This window comes from Coturnix japonica, chromosome 23 (genome assembly GCF_054131305.1).
Source record: "Coturnix japonica strain WE chromosome 23, WE-NBRP24, whole genome shotgun sequence".
NCBI lineage: Eukaryota > Metazoa > Chordata > Aves > Galliformes > Phasianidae > Coturnix > Coturnix japonica.
The window spans coordinates 7,653,505-7,673,185 of record NC_140685.1 but is presented as its reverse complement, the minus strand read 5'-3'; the positions used below and the strand labels follow the sequence as shown (position 1 = coordinate 7,673,185).

General features: G+C 41.6%; 1 protein-coding gene across 4 annotated transcripts in view; it reads right to left on the bottom strand.

Annotated features, from left to right (window-relative positions):
* Positions 1–19,681, bottom strand: part of PRKCA (protein kinase C alpha) — a 103,815-nt gene that overhangs the window by 37,289 nt on the left and 46,845 nt on the right. For all 4 annotated transcript variants that reach the window (XM_015879946.3, XM_015879947.3, XM_085522988.1 and 1 more), the window contains exons 4-5: positions 4,352–4,463; positions 3,506–3,634 (exon numbers count right to left, since the gene is read on the bottom strand). In XM_015879946.3, coding sequence (XP_015735432.1) covers positions 3,506–3,634; positions 4,352–4,463 — 241 coding nt within the window. The remainder of the gene's footprint in view (positions 1–3,505; positions 3,635–4,351; positions 4,464–19,681) is intronic.

The following is a 19,681-nucleotide window of genomic DNA, read 5'->3' as shown; positions in this document are numbered from 1 at the left end:
GGTGGGGTGCGATGGCTGACAGCATCGTGGCACCCTGCCCTCAGCAGCACCTGCAGCTCACTGCTGCTGGGAGGGCAGCTGCTGTCAGACCCAGCTCCTGGGATCCTAACAGCGTGGTGGCTTTTTATGTGTCACTGCGCCAGATGGGGTTATTTTCTCACAGAGGTTGTTGTTTGCTCGCTATAAAAATAATTCAAAGATAAAATAAAGATCAAAACAAGAGATTCAGCCACCTGCAAAACTGCTCAGAAGGAACCCAGGTTACATGGTGAGCTGGTGAGTAAGTGTAAGGGTGACAAAACTTGTAACACACACCAGGAAGGGGAAATTTCAATGCGAAACAACAGAGATTAAGAGCAGCAGAAACAGCTTTACAACACCTAAAAGCAAAATCCCAATACTCCATTCTATGGAAGGGTCACAAATTCAGTGATGTCAGGAAAAAAGCAATTAAGAGAGTTCCTATGACAAGTTGATTTACAGCAATTGCAATAACGTATTAACATCCAAAGCCAGCTCTCAAGGTAGTAGGTATAAAATGAACTGCTGATATTTAAGAACTGCCACGTAAATGAGGACTGAAAATGGCACTGGGGAGGTGGTGAGATTTTGTCAGAGGATATTGATACAAACCTCCCACTCCTAGTCTGTAGCACTCATGCAGAAAGGAATGACTGTCCACCTTTAGGCATCCACACCAAGGACCTGAAGCACATTGGAAGTTCACATGGAAGCACACCGGCATTAAATATATTTATGTGTAGGACTGAGACAGTTCCAGGATCAGTTGAATTCAAAATGTGCCCGAGTGCTCTGATATTTTAGATAATCTGGCTGAACCACTGGCCAGCTCCATCTGGCCTCTTTCCTAGCACTCAATGGGGAAAAAAAACCCACAACAACATTATTTACCCTACTTTATTGGGAAAATAGTCAGTAAACGTGCACGTACTGTGGCCCTTTTTGGAAAGAAAAGCTACTGCAACACCCTCTCAGCTGTTACACAGAAGCAATCACCACTTGCTATGCACCAAGCAATGACTTTCCCCAAGGCACATTTCTCTCCATTGCTGTTCAGCACAAGGCACCTTCCTTCCTCCCAGTGAGGAAGCAGAGCCGCCCACAGAAGGAATTGCAAGATGCCCACCGGAGTGCCACGTCTGCATCGAACAGCATGACTGTTCTGCAGGCACTTAAGGCTGGCTACAGGAACACGAGCTCAGCAGGAACCAATTAACAGCCAAAACAGGATGCAGAGCACAGATATTAAGGAATTGAGCTGAAGGAGTTCAACACCTACAGAGACATTCTTTTGAAGAAGAATCTGGCAAAGGCTCAAACCCAAGAGCAGTTCCTATACATCCTAGACATTAAATCCCTTCCTGAACCTAAAGGCAGCTCCAGGATCTGCAGATGTTTTGTCAGTAAACATTTCAGAAGAGATGCTGTACAAGGAGATACACCGAGTTAGAAATTTGGGGTTAGCAATGTTCATGAACTAACTGAATGCCGCTAATGTATTTTATCTACAAGAACACAAATAAAAGCATTTTCCAAGTGCACTCACACCAAAAAGTGAAAGCACCTTTCTCCTAATGACAGCATCCTGGCCAAATTCACCTCTCCTACACCACAGGATGCTATCTGAAAAGTGAGCTACAATTAAGTACCACTTGGGATCCACTCTAATCCTTGCTAACTAAATTTGATCGTGCCTCTCCCTTTCAGTGCTTTTTACAAGTTTTGACAGAAGAATCTGGAGGTATTCAGATGCAGAGATAATAAAACCATGAATTAATTGTGACACAAGAGAAGTTCAATGCTTCTGTGAGCTGTGAAAATCCAGCGTGATGGCCTGATTTCCTTTATGCTGCCTACAAGGGGTATGGTACCTTTTGTGATTCATTCCCCAAATAAGTGTGGAGGTAGAAAGAACATCCTTCTGGTGTAGAAAAGAACCATTCAATTGGAAGGGACCTACAGATATCATCAGTCTGACCGCCTGACCACTCCAGGGCTAAGCAGAAGTTGGGCTCTAAGTGTTTCAATCAGCAATGAGGACGCAATGGAACAATGCTCAACATCCACAGATTGCCAACAACCACATCAAGAAGTAAAGACAGAAAAGCAGATGTTCTGGGAAACCTCCTACTTTGTCCTGCCATAACTTTGCCCTTGAATCTGCAACAACAGTGTCCTGAGTTCCTGCTTCTCTGCGTGGTCTTTGTGAATTCAGCTGCTCACAAAACCAATTTCCAAGATGTATTTGTGTACACGTAATAAGCATAACGGTGTGTTAAGATGTATTGCTGAAGGAGCAGTGCTGGTCACTTGCCACGAGACGCTAGCTCATCCCTTACTTTGTTTTTGACAACTACAGCATGTCTTTCACATTTCCTGGAAGAGAATTCTGAGTCAAAAGAAATTCTACTTTCATCTTGACTTTAGATTAAACAGACTTGGTTTGACCTAATTTCCTTACATCAATTGCATCCAATTCCTACTCTGAGTTCTCCCTCTGAATACTTTGCATCCCGATCAGCAAAGAACAGCTTTGTGTTATTTGTGTCCAACAGAAAGGAAAAACCAGCAATAAAGTTCACTACCAGCTTTGAACTTGAGGTGTCTGAGCCAATTATCAGCTGACCCCAGTTAAACAGAAAGCACGCACAGAGCAAACAAATCATAGGCTGTAAATACAAATTCTTAAGTGGATCCTGAGTGATAAAATCTGATCTCTGTCAATGAAACAAGGAAGTTCTGCTCTAGGTGAGCACCACATCTATGTAGGGGGACAAAATGGTCCTTCAACTTGCAAAATACATTTTCCGTATGTTTTTCTGCAGTTTCAGCTGGAAATGAGACAGGGTGTGTGGGTGAGAGAAGCCAAAGACGACTGAAAAGCCCTGGGAGAAGTGCTTCCAAGGAAAAGACTGCTGCCCTCTCCTTCCTTCCTTTCTCTCCCTTCTCCCTATCTTGCTAACCTTAACCTCACAGAATATGATCTTCCTATTATAACTATTTTATAATACACTGGGAGTAATATTTGGGATTGAGTCCAAGTTCCTTTGTTTACTAAATACTCTGAAATACAGGAAATCCCTCCTTAGCTGATGCAAGTTTAGAGCATTTATCATGTTCTGAAGATGATGGCTAGCTTCCTAAATGGTCAGCTATCCCACCGTGCTGCTTCCTATGAGGGAAATCGACATGACAGCCATTTTCTAATGAACATTCCTGATTTTTTTAAAGCAATTATTACATCTTTACACTTTCACTTTATCTTTTTTAAGCATGAGGATTCTTCAGAATGCCAGCTAATGCAGCACTTCTTGATTCAAAATGTTTCTGGATCCAAGGACCCAGTGAATGAAATCCTCATGCTTCCAAAAGGAAACACTCTGCCACGGGCTTCAGTGCCCAAAGACATTGAACAAAGCACATCAGCTCACAGTGCATACAACACCTTCAAAAATCCTGCAGCATTTCAACAGGAGTCATTTACCTGTTACTTCCAGTTTGTCACCAGTGACTTCAGCCTTCAGATAAATCCTTCCCCTTTTTTCAGTGTGATCCATGCCACAGAGGCTCGGGACGTTTATCACACATTGCTTATGCACATTCATATCACAAGCTGTGGATAAAGAAGCGTTACAGACAGCTGTGAGAAACTAATAATACAATTCCACGGCAAACAATGAGCAGTGCAAAGTTAAGATTACTGTCTCTAATTGCTGGCAATGTTTGCAGATTACAGCCAAATGTTTTCTGACTGACCAACATGGCCACTTTCCATCCTGCAATACATAGTGTGGACAGTGAATGAAACACCGAAGAAAATAATCCACTTCAGACACTTAAATATATTAATGAAGTGCAAGAAAAAAAGTAAAAGCAGAATAAAGGCTTGCTGGGAATATGCCTGAGAAAACAGATCACTTCTGCCAGCAGAAGCCACGAAGGAATTTAGGTTTAAGTCAATCATTAGAATTTGGTGCAGTAGACTTCCAAGATGAATGAAACACAAGGGAAATACTGGATCTTGGCTGCCATGTAAACTGAAATGTCAGTATTCAACTGTGTTCATCCACCCACTTCTGAAACAGGTTTCCTGAAAAGCAACAGCAAATGCATTCCTCTCATATCAAAGTCCGTGCAGCGCTATCGCAGCAACAGAAGTGGTTTTCATTAGATTATTATTGTTCAACTGAAATATCCACTTGAAATACAACAGTCCTATAAATAGCTGACATTTGAAATGGTATTTTCCGCTGAAAAGAAGAAGTTGTTATGAGGTGTTTCCATGTGCTTTTAAAAATACCGTTTGGTAATGAAGCAAAACTGAACTTACTGTCACACTTCATCCCTTGGTGGAGGAGCCCATAAAGAAGTGACCCACAGTGGTCGCAGAAGGTTGGGCTCCCATAGGTGTGGATCTTAAATTTATGCTTGCTCCTGGGGTCCTATAGGACAAACAAAAAGATACATGAGTCATAAGAAATAAGATTGGAATATCTTTAATGTACCATTGAAAATCCTCCAACTCTACCAAAAAATATATACCAGCATGTGACTTATTCATAACCCTTACAAGACTGTTGATATATCAGCCACAGTTTTAGTGCTCAGCTCATATATTTCCTTTGCTTTGGTTTTGTCAGATAGAATATGTCAGTTTAGTGAGCTGAGGCTTGTTCCTATGATTCATCTACACTAAAACTGCCATTTACTGACTGTACATAAACATAAAACACAATGACGGCATTCCTCCTGTGGCTGGACTGTCATCTATCATCTGTTTATTTACAATCTATCATCACCACTCTTCAATGACGACACAAAATACAGCAGAAGAGAAGCAGCAGTTCGTTAAGGGGCTAATCTGAAATGCAGTAAAATGACTGTAAAACAAGAATGTTTAAGATGGGATCATCTCGAAATGCTGCAAATTTATCACTTACATTACTGCAGATGAAAGAGAACAAATTCTAACTTGGCACATAGTAAATATTTTACAGCGACTGCTATTCCTGTCTGATTTTCCAGTAGAGAAATTTATAGTGAGGACATTTTAAGGCCACCGGCAGCTTGGAAATGGTTTCTAATTTAGGGCTAGTGAAATGGAATGCACCCAAATCCCTTAAAAACAAACACTGCAGATAGATCCAAATCCATCTGCCGTCCCTCCAAGGAAAGAGGTCCCCTTCAGAGAACTGACAGCGTGTATTTGGACATCCTTCAGGGCTGCCTCCAGCCCTACTTATACGGTTTGACGCAAATTTGGGAAGCACAGTTTAGCTCTGCATTTCAGTCAAAGCTGTTGCAGCACAACATTCATCAGATCTGGGGAGAGCTGCAGCTCTTCTTCATTGAAAAGAATATAACCAAGTTTGTAATCAATCTTTGCAAACATTCTTTTTCCCTTCAGATTTTCACAGCCCCGTGCACTGGCAGGGAATGGAAGTGATTCAGGTCTTCCACGCATCAAAACATCCCAACAAATACAACTGCAAAATGAGGACTCAGAGTATTCTTCTGCTTACAGTTTTAATTGGTATTAATACAGCTCCGTAGTAGAAAAGAACCATTAAATTGTCATCAAAACCAAACTAAGCTAAAATCTTGCCAAGAAAAGCTTTCAGGATGAATCAAAAGAAAGCACACATTATACAAGATGGAAAAGTTGCCAACTCTTCCCTCAGAAACATAAGGCTCCTCTGCTATGAGCTCTTCCTCAAGAAATTCGGGAACTCCCAGCAGCAATTTTATTGAACACATTGAACATATGACTATGAAATGGCAAAGTCTTGCCTTCATAATGTAGTAGTGTGATACTTAGTGAAGGTTTTTTGTTTGCTTGCTTTGGTAAGCACTTCTGTGTCGTTCTTTTCAGCACTGCTTCTAAGCTTTAACATGAATCTATAAGCAGTAGTTGTCACTGCACACATAGAATACAGCTGTTATCGAGGTGATCAGTACAGACCTTCCATCAAGGATTCAAACTGACACTGGATTTCAGTAGCTCTGCTTATTACACAGCCTGAGATACGAAATGCAAACTGTTAACAACCACATTGATGCTGTAAACATAGGCAACCTAAATGGAGTGGCATTCAAGATGCTCCAGAGAAAATCTCTTTTATTATTTATTAGTGATAGAGCCAATGTGTGTGGGGTTATGGGAATGCTGCCTTAGTAAATGGTTATCTGATGACCTGACTTTGACTATATATATGCCTGATAAACAATTTAATACACATTTTCAAATGAAACTGTGCCTTAATTTTGTGTTTACAAACAAAACTCATTGGGAACTCATTGTCTTTCGAACATATATTCTTAAACATTATACTTGTTAGCATGTCTGTTGCTAAGAAGGACACAAATCACAGCTTCTAATGATGCTGATTAAGGAGATCTTCATAGTTATGTTTAATACCTGACATAAGTGGCATTTATGAGTATAATGTAATTATATAGAGGGAAAAGATATACATATATTATGTGTTTTTAAGAGCAAGCATGTTGTGACTATGATACCTTATTATCCTCTACACACAAAATCGCTTCTTCCAGGCACAGCACAGAAAGTCAGAGGACAAAGAAAAACAGAACTGAAACTAGTGCTGAAATGGAATCCTCAAAGAGAGGAAACCCAGCTATTTAAATCCCTTTCATAGAAGTAAGTGCTAAAACATTCAGAACATTCTAAAGGCTAACAACGAAGAGAGAAAATTCATCAGGATTTCATCCTATTTTCTGTTCCAAGCCCATGCACCTGCTTTAATTTTGGTAAATTGAAGAATACCAAACATCCAATTATTCTTCTGCAAGCAAGTCCGAGAATGAATACATAAAGCTGAGAGGTGCCTATGCACCCAGCCCAGATGATAATGCACTAACGTTGTTCCCTGTACCAACATGGGCTTCTCACGTCCACAGATTACACTTCAATTGTAAGTCATACTAGTAATAATAATTATTTTGACACTGCCACTTAATTGCTTATATTATTAGCTGCAATTATCACTTGTTAATTGCTAATACAGTGCAACACTTCCAAATATTAAATAAGCATTCAGTGCATAACTGAGGAAATAACGCTGCTTTTTGTCAGTGCTGCTCAGCAAAGGTAAACCACTGAGTCAGAGGTAAGATCCCGCAGATTTCTTTTTCAAATATCTCCTTTTAATCAATGTAAACTTTAAATAATTCCCAAAGTGTTGCTGGCAGTCATATTTCATAGTAAACATGGGGAGCCAAGCCAGGATATGACAGATGAACTGCCAAATAATGGCTGCTATTTGCAAGAGAACTGAACTTTGCACTAAACTTGGCGTAGCTTAATTGTGAAACTCCAAAGGGAAAACCCACTTCTGCTTCCAAAATCCATCAAAATTAAGAAAGTGGCAATTGGAAAAGCATTACCACTGCATTCGCTAAGCAGTGATGAATGACAGTTTATATTAGAATTGCAGTTACACTCATGCTGGAAAGTGAATTTTTTGCTTTTCTTAGAGCAATTCCAACTTTCTGTAAGGAGAACTGGATGCAATGTATTATAATTAAATTGCAAAGGATTGGCCTCAAAGCTAAGACATGCTTCTGGAGAGGAGCGGCAATGTGCTGTATGCAGAGGGGTACCTTGAGAAAGGAACCCCCAAATTCAATCAGCAACTCAAAAATGGGTCCATGCCCCAATATGTGTGCAAAAGTGCCTTTCCCAGACCCCTTCAGCCCTGCCCCAGCTCACAGCTGTTGCTCCAGCTCCAGCAGAGGGAAGCAGAATTGCATGGCCATGTCTTACCGCGCTGCCCTCCTGCAGCAGTGCCACCACTTCCTTGGCCATTTTTCTGCATCAAAGATAGGAGTGGGAAATAACTGAAAGCACACAACTAACCAGCTGCAAATGTCAAACTGTGCTTCGGCACACTGCAAAACAGCTTATGAGCATGATACTGACAAATTCCTTTCCAAATCTCTCTTTTGATCAGCATTTTATTCCCACTGATAGCACACTGAACTCACTGTAATTTTGCTGGCGCTAAATCACTGCTTTGCTTTTCAGTATAAAACATACAAAAAGCTTCATGTGAGGCTACAGCTGTGGGCATTTTATAGACAAAGCAGCATAGTATTATGACTTACTGAAGTCCTTTCATAGTAGGGGACTCCAAAGTTTTGCTGTGTCACCAGAGCTACGTCTTCAAGACCAAATCCGATGCTGCTATACCTGCTATACCTCTACTGTCATAACTGAGCATCTTCTGAGTGACATGGATTTTTTAGAAGGAGTTTGAATCAACATCACACAGACTAAAGAAGATAAAATCCTGAATGCCAGTGGCACAAATGGAGGCTCTATGTGGTTGAATCGTTACCAAAGACAGAAGGGGAGATGTATTAAGGATATGCCCTGGAAGCACAGGCTGCTCTACCCACAGTGATCTCAGACATCTCCTGCAGGAGCAGGAACACCAAATCCTGCATCCTCCCTCATCCCCCCAGGAAGCAACACTGCTCCAAGGGGCTGAGCCCACCCCAATCTGCACCACTCACATTTCACTTAAAAGAGCTTCAAGTTCCCCAAGTGATTTCCAAGTTAATAAAACATATTTGAGAAGAAGCCAGCGTGTTTCCTCTGAATGGAAACAAGTCCCACGCTCATCCCACACCATCCTGGGGCAAACTTGTGTTTCATTTGAGGTTTTCAAACTCCAGTTTTCAGACTGTTGCTGAAGACCACTTTTACTTATTAATAGGAAAAGATTACAGAAGGTGGGCTAAGAAGGAAAGTTGTATTTAGGTAATACTGACAGTTACTAACCAACAACTTCCATCTCCATACTGGTATAGAAAAGAGCTTCTCCACAGTCCAAATATGACTGAAAGGCAGATTTCTCAGTGCTCTCTTGGAATTCACACTAAATTACTACTTCTAATTAAAAGATACAAGTGGTCATCAAATCTGATGGCAAATTCTGATGGCTGCCTTTTGTTCCTATTCTTCTGGCATGGAAATGTTTTAGGACAGACTCTGGCTGCTGGTGGTAGCTTCTGGACTCAGAATATTAGAATTACCAATGCAGCTTCTGTGCTTTCCAATGGCGCTGAGATGCAGTTAGGTGGAGTGCCTCATTAATGTGAAAAAAGGACTTAACACAAAGCAGGGATGTTGATGTCATTTGACTGTGGGACATCAGGTTGCATGCCAACTACATTAATACATTTATGTACAATATCTTCTAGTTGGGTTTTAACAGTTTCAGTATCTGCCAACTTGCTCATCCCAGAGATGATACGATTTACATTTTTTCCCCAATATCCTCAGCTGGAGCTCACATTATCCTCCTTTCACTAATTTAAACAGAAAATGAAATGAGATAAAGGCTGAAAACCAACCCAACCTGAAATCCATTGGTTTCTCTGTAAAAGCAGTGACCCCGAGAGCAGAGGACTCAGGTCAAACAGCTCAACATCTGCTGTAGCTTGCACGCTATCCATGCAGGCAAGCAGAACACATTTAGCCAAGAAATAATCAGAATTAAGGCAGGACAGAGTGGGAGCAAGTGCAAGCACATTTTTTCAGAAGCCATCACAGATGTCCACATCTTTTTTGCTCTGTTAAGACTCCAAAAACTGGCTTAGAAGTCTTTATTCAGCTGCTAAACCCTTTGATCGGCTCTGATACATATGGCACCGACTCATGTCTGGTTTGCTTTTCCCACACTTCCTCCTAGTGCAGAATTCAGTTTTCCCCTATAAACTGAATGGTGCCAACAGAGCCCACCACCCCTTGCCCATCCTTACCAAACCCCACCTACCTACAGAGGACACTGACTCCCCCCCAGCTCTCATTGCTCCCAAGGCATTTCCATGTCTGGATGCATTGCTGCAGGGCAGGAAGGTTTATTACACACTTCTATCAGCTCATGGCCAAGATCTTAAATGTGAAGCTACCAACTTCTGTGCTGGAGGAGAGTATTTCCTGAATAGGGAAAGCGAAATCCAAGGAGTAATGTGTCATCTTTAGTGTTCTCCAGAGACACAAATGCCATTAACAATGGAGGGATCTGACCCAGACACATGTTAGTCCCAAATCTACATCTGGATGTGGAGATGTCACTCCCATACCTCACCCCTCCCAGTAGGGACTGAGGCATGGAGTCCCTGAATGGTCTTTTGAATTGTATAACCACTGAAACGCTATTTATTTATGCCTTGAACAGATGTTTTTCCATATGTCTAAATAACCCTTCTTCAGAAAAGTAATTCAAGCACATTAAATTTAGTAGACCAAGGAATACAGAGACATTAGACTCGTTGGTATTTATAGAGTATGCGGTATGTTTTCTATAGCAAAGTCAGAACGTTCTCCTTTGAAAAAGTCAGTAGTCCCAGCTAGAGCAAAAAACCTATGAAGGCTGACTGTACAAATGTTCTGACACAGCTTTTGTCCTCAATCCTGCCCTTGCAGTGGCACACAGCATTCACACACAGCAGTGCAGCAGTTACCATATATCTGTGGATGTAAAAATTCAGAAAACAATACTAAAACTGTAAAAAAAAAAGTTATCAGCATACAATAAACCAGGAAAAGAAGGGCGAGCTTTTAGCACAGCCTCTTGATTCCGAGCTACCCAGCTGCATTACTTGCGATTTAGAACTCAAACTCAGGGTTAGTACTTGAGGAAGAAAATGCTTCATTGTGACCACGGACAAAGCCCAGTTGGATGAAAACCAGGAGCTGACACGAACCTGCAGTCCCATGGGCTGTGTTTGGCCTTTGTGTGGTTTGCTAACCCAGCCCAATGAGGCAGCAGGGCTGTGAGTAGTGGAGCAGTGAGCTGTTGGCAGCCCAGCAGCACCAGGGGAGGGCCTGCAGCATGCAGCAATGCTCCGTGATATCATCTATAAATATTTAATACCTGGCAATTAACTCAGCGCTGTTCAAAGTAGAAGGAAATGATGGAGATGCACAAAGACCTCCTCGAAGCTTTTAGGAATGCTGCAGCATCTCCTTCTAGCTGCATCTTTTGAGTTTGCCCATCCTGAGAGCATTCCACAGGCATTGCTTAGAGAAAGCAGCTCTCCTCCTGCTCCTTCTCTAATGAAGGTGTTTTTCTGAAGGCTACTGGTGCCGGAGGAGCTCCCCAGATCTCACACCATTGCATCCAAAGCAGCTGAGCGCTTCCAAAGAAGGAAGACAAGCTCGGCCTGCTGCTTCTTATTTCTCAGACATCACTTGTGAGGAAGAACATTTCCCCCCAGCCAGTGCAAATTAATCACATCCTAAGTTCTGCCACACATTGCTTGTGAAGTTCATTGTCTTGAGTGCTGTGGGGTCGATTTTATACAGCAAACGTGGATTCAAGAGAATCAGACAAAAAGTGGAAGAAGGAGAAATGAATAAATAACTTTCCCTTATGTGAGAGAAAGCTTTTCCATGCTAGCTGTCCTGTTTCACAGCACTCAGGCCAAATGCAGCAGGAAGCCCTGCAATGAGCACCTGGGCAGTGCCCTCTGCAGATGGTCAGGGGTTACATAAAGCACATCCATGGCAATTGCATGGTGTAGGAGAGCAGAATAATTGCATTTTCCCTAATCTGCAAGAAATGTCATGTTTGAAAAGAGTCGGGAAAGAAACCATCCTTCCTCTGTAATCCCAGTTTGCGGATCAGCAGAGGCTTTCTGTGGTGCTGCTTGCTAAGCCTTCGTAAGGCTGCGTGGAAAACAATTATTAAAATTAATCCCAAGCACAAATGGAATTGCACAATATTAATCCTGCTAAAAATAAAAACTCAACGTGATAAACATGTAGAAGACTGACATGAGGAACAAGGAAAGGAAACAAAGTGTCTTAGAAAACCAATGGGGCATGCATCCTTCTGTAGTGCCCATCCTGGAGGCAATGTACACATCTGCAGCCTATCAGGAAGAACCTAAAGGAAATTCAGAGTGTTTTCCTTCTTCTGTTTCGTTTTTTAGCTTGAAGATGAAACAAAATATAAAAGAATGTGGGAAAAAAATACCCTTCTGTAGCAGAGTGTCTCCATTGTGGAACCCAGGAAAACATCAGCGCAAAGAAGGGATGTATTCCCAAACTGGGCAGCCCACAGAACCCCTCCCACGGGACAAGCAGGAGGAGGCATTCATTCACTGCCTCCAGATGAACATTTAAAGGACACAAATGGTTTCAGATAAAACCATTATAATGTGCATAATAGCTATTAGATTCCAATATAATGCAATTAGCATGAAGTCGGTTGAAGCTGTAACATAAATGCTGTCGGTGCAGTTCATAATGAGAAATTCATAAGCAAAGAAGTATGTTTCATGCACCGCTCTTCAATGGCAGTTTGATTTTGGAAAAAAAATAAATAAATTGAAGAATTTCAGATTCATGCTAAATGCTTTATCTAGTTAAAGAAATAAAGATATACTGAATCCAGTAGACACAATGTTCTCCTGCATTGCCTAATGAGTGCAATCTCTGCACGACAAAACTACAATAATAATGCAAAATGTCCTCTGGCCACAGAGATGTAAGACAGCTCAGTCAGGCAGGAAATCTGCACGAAGGGGAAGGGACAGGACCTGGGAAGGCACAGGGCTAAGCATGAAGCAGCTCCTGTAGTCCTGATTAGACCTGGGGCATCTCCACAACCTCATGGTGGAGATGAGCAAATAAAAAATGGGTTGGGACAAAGAAGTGTGAACCACAGTTCAACCACACACGAATTGTGGCCTCACAGCTGCTTGGCCCCAGGAACAACACTCAAGTCCAGCTCCACATTGAGCATGAACTGTTCAGCCATCCTCTGCAAACCAGCTGTGGACAACTGCAAGGCTGCTCTGCAGAGATCTGCTGATTCAAAGAAGTCATCCAACGACTTGTGGCAGAATGCTGTTGTTAAGAAGTTAAGGCTAAGACAGACAAGTTGCAAAGGGGCTGACATTTGTAAGAAGGAAGTTTTGATTTGCACTGGTGTTACCAGGCACGACCTGCACTGTGCACGTCACCATCCCTGCCCAGCAGCCAGCAATCCCACTACTGTGTGTGTGCAGGCAAGGCACAGAGGTATAGCTTGCCCTAATGCATCATTCAATGCTGCAAGCGATGCAAAATGAAGCTTGCCCTCCAACTGGGAAAGCTGCTTCTGCTCCTAAGCCAATTGCCTTATTGATATCCAGGCCCTCAGACACTGCTCTCTCCCCAGCCAGCATGCAAGGCTGCAACGGGCTTCAGCTTAAAATTAACGAACGTGCCCTTGGGTTATTATGAGCAAGGCAAAACAGGAACAGACGAAGCACAAAATAAAGCACCAGAATTGATCACGGCTGATTGAACTTGGCTGAGAAATCTATGACAGTGCGTTATTTAAGAAAATGTGAATTGAAAAACACAATTGGAAAACACTTCAGTTTCAAACAAAAATGAAGTTTCACCACAAATGTCAGATGGAAGAAGGTTCAGCTCGCAGTAAGACAACACACAGAGTTAGAAGATAAAAAAACCTGGAATAATGTTAAATATTTATAAAATCACATCTTCCCTAAAATAAACATATTTTTAAAGCGATTTAAACAAATGTGTTTTGTTAAACACATGCTTTCCCATAGAATTAATTCACTGTTCTGCTGAGCGCAGCTAATTGTTAGTCCCAGATTCACCCAACTGCTTTAAATTCAATGCATTCCTTTATATCCTTGCCCACAGTTTCTGCCATTACCTATGTGCCTGGCTCGTCAATCACAACACTGCAGATTGGCACCTCTCTACTTACATTTATCACTTTTCCATTTTCCTTCAGCACTTAGCATCATTAATTTATCAAGTCCCATTCCATCCTACTCCCACAGCTCCTTTAAGCATGACAGAGCAAGGTCTTGCTTTATTATTTTTCATTTTTTTTACATATTTCATGTCAGGCACAACAAATGAGGCGACTCTGCAACGGCAACGCATCGACAATAGGCTTTTACCACGGCTTAATCAAAGTTCAAGTGCACAGAGAAGCAGCTCAGCCCCGTGCTGCATTCACCCAGTGCTGTTCTTTACAAGGCAGAAGCAGTCGGAGCAGCCACCCCTTCCCCTGTGCACAGGGCAGGTGACTCTCAGCCCTGAGTTATCTGCTTGGAAAGCTCCTATTAAAGGAGGTGTACAGCCCTGGGGTTGGCAGCCCCTCTGTCACCATAGAGGAGAGAAAGGGGACAGAATCTCAGCAGGTTTGATCAGGTCAGACAGATCATAGAGCTGAGACCACAGAGCCTCCCATCTCACAGAGCTGCCTCAGGAGTCATTGGAGGATTCTATCATCTCTCATTCTTCCTTTTTATATTACATTACCCTTCATCTAACAAAGAGCAGATCCCCCCATCCCAGCATCCCCACATCCCTGTATCCCCCCATTCCCTGTTTCCCAATGTAGAGCAGCTCTGCCGCACAGAGCTGAGCCAGCAGCTCGCAGGGATAACTGCTGTCTGCCAAACTAAACCTCCGTTTTCTTTTCTCTGAGAGTCATTCAAGTCTTTCCCTGAAAGTAAATTACATATCATTAACTTAACAGAATTTAATAAGAGTTTATTTTCAGCTTGCCCCGACGCTGCACTAAGTAACAACATAAAAAAACAACAGGATAACATCTTCGTGTCTGTCTAATCAAAGTCTGTGAATCAGGTGGGTACTTTTTAATCAAAGCTCTCTCTGTTTAGCAAAGAAGTGTTGAGTACACAGAGTGAAATAATGTCTGAAATACGAACATGGAATGTTTCTTAAGTGAGATCCTGTGTTTAAAAGAGCTCCACTGTGGAGAAGAATAGATATGCAATGATAAAGACGTAAACTGCAGGCTGAAAAATGAATAGTGAAAAGCTATGGAAGAAAAACACAGGAAAGTATTAATTATTGTATTGTTAAAGAAGCATTCTCTGCAAAATCTTTACCTACAGCTTTTATTGTTAAAACATTTAATGGTGTTGAGACACTATTGGGTTGGTTATCCTGCCCACAGCGTTATGAAATAAACAATCCAGCATAAGCAGAGAATCCAATAAAGTGGTCATTTATCCTGTGAACCATGGGTTAAAATGGCAACCTATTAAAAATGTGACTTCATTTCAAAGAAGGGGGCATCTGTATGGAGCTGCTGAAGGCAGTAGGGTTGTTAGAGAAGAAATCCAGCCAGGAGCAAAGATCAAATGAGAGAGCCCATGGGAGATGCTCACTGCTCATTGCTGCTTCCCAATGTAACGCACATGCTAAGCTCAGTGCATGAGTCCAGGCAGGAGCCAGCCCATGGTTGGAAGCCCGGGGATACCCTGCTGGCACTCAGGCTGAGCTCCCTGTGGTCCATCAGGGAATCAGACAGCACAGCAATCAACCCAAGCACACACTGTGTGACAAAAACCAAACCAAACCAACTCGTATCTCCGCGAACTCTTGGAAAAAGAAACTTTGCTGTGCATAAATGGGGTCGGTGTGAATAGGAAATCAGCATGCTGAGAGTGAGATACTCTCATTGTTGGGGCCTTCTGAATCCTGAAGCAAAGACATCTGCTTCCAAATCTCTGGGGCTTTGAATTATTTTTAAACTCTGAACAAAGAACACTTAGTACCACATACTTCCAGTTTCACAGCTGGGTTATTTTAAGCAGGCAGAAAACTCGTTGGAATATAACTTTCTTATTTTGCAATATTTTAGCTTGAAGTTATTAATCTGCCCCTTGAGAATTCGGAACATCTTAGAACACTCATTTTAAATATTCAGTATCTTTCAAAGCTGCAATCTTCTCAGATGGCCTTAAAACGAACGCCTGAAATACCTCACTGTATTAACGCAAATGGAGCCCTTATTAAGGAAGAGATTCCATTTCTTCTTGATTAGAAAATTTTTCTCCCTATCTTCACTTCTCCCTCGAAAAGAGAAATCTCTGTCCTTATAAACAGGTGGGGAAATAGCCAGGAGATAAGTGGTGGGATGAATTAATTGCTAGAACAGGGAATTAAGTTGCAAGGACTGAGTTTCAGGATGGGCAACACACCCTGATGTGCCACACATTGCTCTCTGATAAAACCAGCCTGAAACTGGAAAACACAAAGCCAGCAGTAAGAAGCTTGCAGAGAGCTCACCAAAAGCTGTGCTAATATGAAGAGTTGGCTTCTCCACTCATTGCTGCCTCATTACTCGCTGGCTGATAGTTTCTAGGTTCTTAAAGAATGCAGATTGAATTTCCTCATCCAGCTTCAGTAAATTTTCATCTTATGCACTGACAACGCAACGAAATTTTCCTCTTTATTGCGGGATGATGAATTTTGTAGCTAAATCTCAAACTTCAATTTGAAGCACTTAACAGATACTCCATCAGCCCTCACTGAGTCACCCAAACCGCCAGCAAGAATTCCCATTTGTTCTCCCTGTCATTCTATGATATCACAAGCAAATAAAAGATTTGCTTTTCCATAGAATAATTTAATTTGTTTTAAACAACGATTAAATACCCATTAAAGAAAAACGGGGAATACTTCTGTGCAGTCACAGCATCTCTGGATGCAACCACAGAGCATTTTTGGGATGCTGCAGGCTCGCAAACAGCCAGGGCATGGAAATATCCCAAAGGAAAACACAGCAATGCAAGGAAGTGCAGTTTACAGCGTGCTCTGCCTTCAGCCAAAGCTCTTTTTTGCTTCAAGACTAATCACGTTTCAAGTCTGCTGGATAGCTGTTGATTATAAATGAAACTGTAGAATGAAAATACAGTTGTGTGTGTCACTACCTTTTCCCATTTGCTTGTTTGTTGTTTTTTCATCTTGCTCTCCTGAATTAACTATCAACAGAACCACAACAAATCCATTCTCACTGTGTGCACCTGTCCCACGCTTAAATGGAAGCTGCAACTAACTCCGTTGGCCACTAAAAACAGAAAAATGAGCAGGGTGAAATGGTTTTAGCTGAAGGGAAGGTGGCTGACTGCTCCAAAACACTGCCAGCTGGTTAATGGAGACACATTGGCACCACCTTCTGCAGAGACAACTTCCAACAAGACACAGGTGTGCAACACAAGAGGAGAGTAAGGGCTTGAGAGAGTAAGAAGAGGATGAATTCATGTCTTGTAAGCATGATCAACTAACCACAGACAGCAAAAGAATACCGAGAACTTAAGGAAAATATCACTCATCAACGCCAAGCGAACAGCAGAATGGAAAGAGAGTGAATCAAGTTTTGCTACAGGAGGTATTACAGAAAGTGAACTATACAAATTAGAGCAGAAAGATGCACATTTTGATCTAATTTTAGTTATGCAGCCCGGCATTTTGTTCCATCTTTCTTCAAGATACTGTCTCAAGAGATGACAAGTCCTCTTACAGGGACAGCACAGCCCAGCAAAATGCTTTGAAGAGCACTGAGGCCAGTCCGACCAATTTCTTTTAATTGAACCAGATACAGACAGTGTATGTTTTACTTTAATTAGGCTGTAGATAAGGAACATTGCAACATACAAGATGCCAGTCAGGGATAAGTCATTAGACAGCTGAGTAAACTTGAGAATATGTGAGGCCAAAGCAGACGCTGCATAGATGAGAAGATGGGCACAAGATCCCTTTCCATCAAAGGACTGACCTCATGAGAAAGCAGGGAACAAGGGAACACTGCACAAGGAGATAGAGAGACATCACTTTAGAAATGAGAGCACTTTGAGAAAAATGGACTTACTGCAAAAGCAATGCTGGTTCTTTCTTTGCAGACATAATACAATCAGACATAGCAGTCTACCACAAACTAAAGTTACAGTCAAATATATTATTCAACCCATCCATTAGGGATATCTAATTATGGAACATCATTAGCAAAGACCTAATCCAATTTTCCCTTCATTTTTCTTTTTTATTCTAACCTATTAGTTTTCTCCCTTTATTGACAGACTTCACTTTTAAGTTGTTATCTTTGAAGTCAGAATAACATTAGCGGATTTATTTATAGTATTTTTCTAGCTGGCTGTACTTGCTGGATTTTGCAGAAGGATTTGGACACCAGAGAACTCCAGTTAAGACACTTTTTCCTTCTCTCTTTTGAAATTCTCATTCTATGAAGTTCACCTAAACCTACCTGCAGCACTGAGCTTTTTGTGTATCATATCAGCACAACTACAATGCTTTTTAAACATACAGGGAGTATATCACTATTTATCATTAGGTACTTAGTGTTTATATACAAACAGGTATGCAATTGCATAAGCAAAAGCCAGTGCAAACAGCATGCATCTTAATGGATATTTTAAACAGTGCGTAACCCACACTCCTAGATTTGGTGTCATGATTTATCAGCCTAATTTTCAAAGGCTCGTAGTGCCTTCTTGCAGCTTCTGCTGACTCCAATGGTGAACGCAAACATCACTGGGCACATACAGGGAACGGCATCTGTGTGCATACAGCCCATCTGTGTGCAAGAGGAATTTCGTGTCCTCTTTAGAATAGGGAAGATTTTACCAAGAGGTTTTCATTCAGAAAATACCATCACCTTAGAGGTTTCCTCATGTGTGATATTCTGAGAAGACCAAAAATCCATGTATTAAGAGGGTACTTCATTTTGAAACGCGGTCGTTTTGAACCGCTGCTGCAGGAAATGTTTAATTTTTGGAAGGCTGCATCGATTAAGATGCATCGGTCTTTTACTGCAATGACAAATGACCCGAAGTCTTGGAGAGAAACCAACAGTATTGGCAACACGCGCAGTAATGAACCTGAGGGAATGGGCTGCGCTCTGACAGGAGCAGCGAGATCAAAACAAAGTGCTGTTCAGTGGCAGCTAACAAGGAGAAGAAAAAGCACTTTTCTCTCATTCATTTCAGAACTGTTTGAAACTAAACTTTTATTACAGCTGCTATTTTAGGACTATTATGTCATTACAGCGACTTAATTTAGGTGTACAGAGTAACTCGTAGACCTGGTGGCCATTCAGGTCTACGTCCTGGCACAGCATCATTCTCCTCGTTTGACCTAAAGGCTTCATTACTGCAAAACACAAAGCTCTGGGAAACACTTTGATTTGATTTGAGCTGGTAAGATCAGTAAACAGCTGTACCTTCTCACATCAGAGCAAAGGATTAGTATGGAATGGTAGAAGAGAACATTTTCTGCCCTTTTTATTGCATAATCTCCTTCCAGCAAATTAAAAAGAAAGGAAGTGTGTATTTCTATTTTGCTTAATTTTACCTCTGAGAGGCATGTTTCTAAATCGGGTGCATTAAATATAACACCATTTGCGTTTGACTGAAGCCTTTCATATTATTTATTGCAAATCCCCTCTGTGTGGGAATATTGAACAAAGTCTGTTGATTGCACAGCTCTTTTTGTCTCCGTGAATGGTCCAATCATGCTCTTGGCGCACGAAGATACAAGTGACAGATGTTAACACTGAGGGACTGTACATAGATCCTAAAAGTTACAGGACTGCTTGAATTTCTACTGCTTCTTCTGTTATAGTCATTTCCTTCAGCGGGCAGAGCCCTTGGGGTTCCCAGTGCCCAGCAGTGGCAGCCAGAAGCACACAGTCCATTATCACGCCCCATTTATCCAAACCAAACCAGAGCTGCTGACTCGCTGCTGTTTACCCTCTATACTTTCCCAACTTCAAACTTTCCATATTCAAAGTTTCCACCTTTTCTTGGTTAATTCTTATTT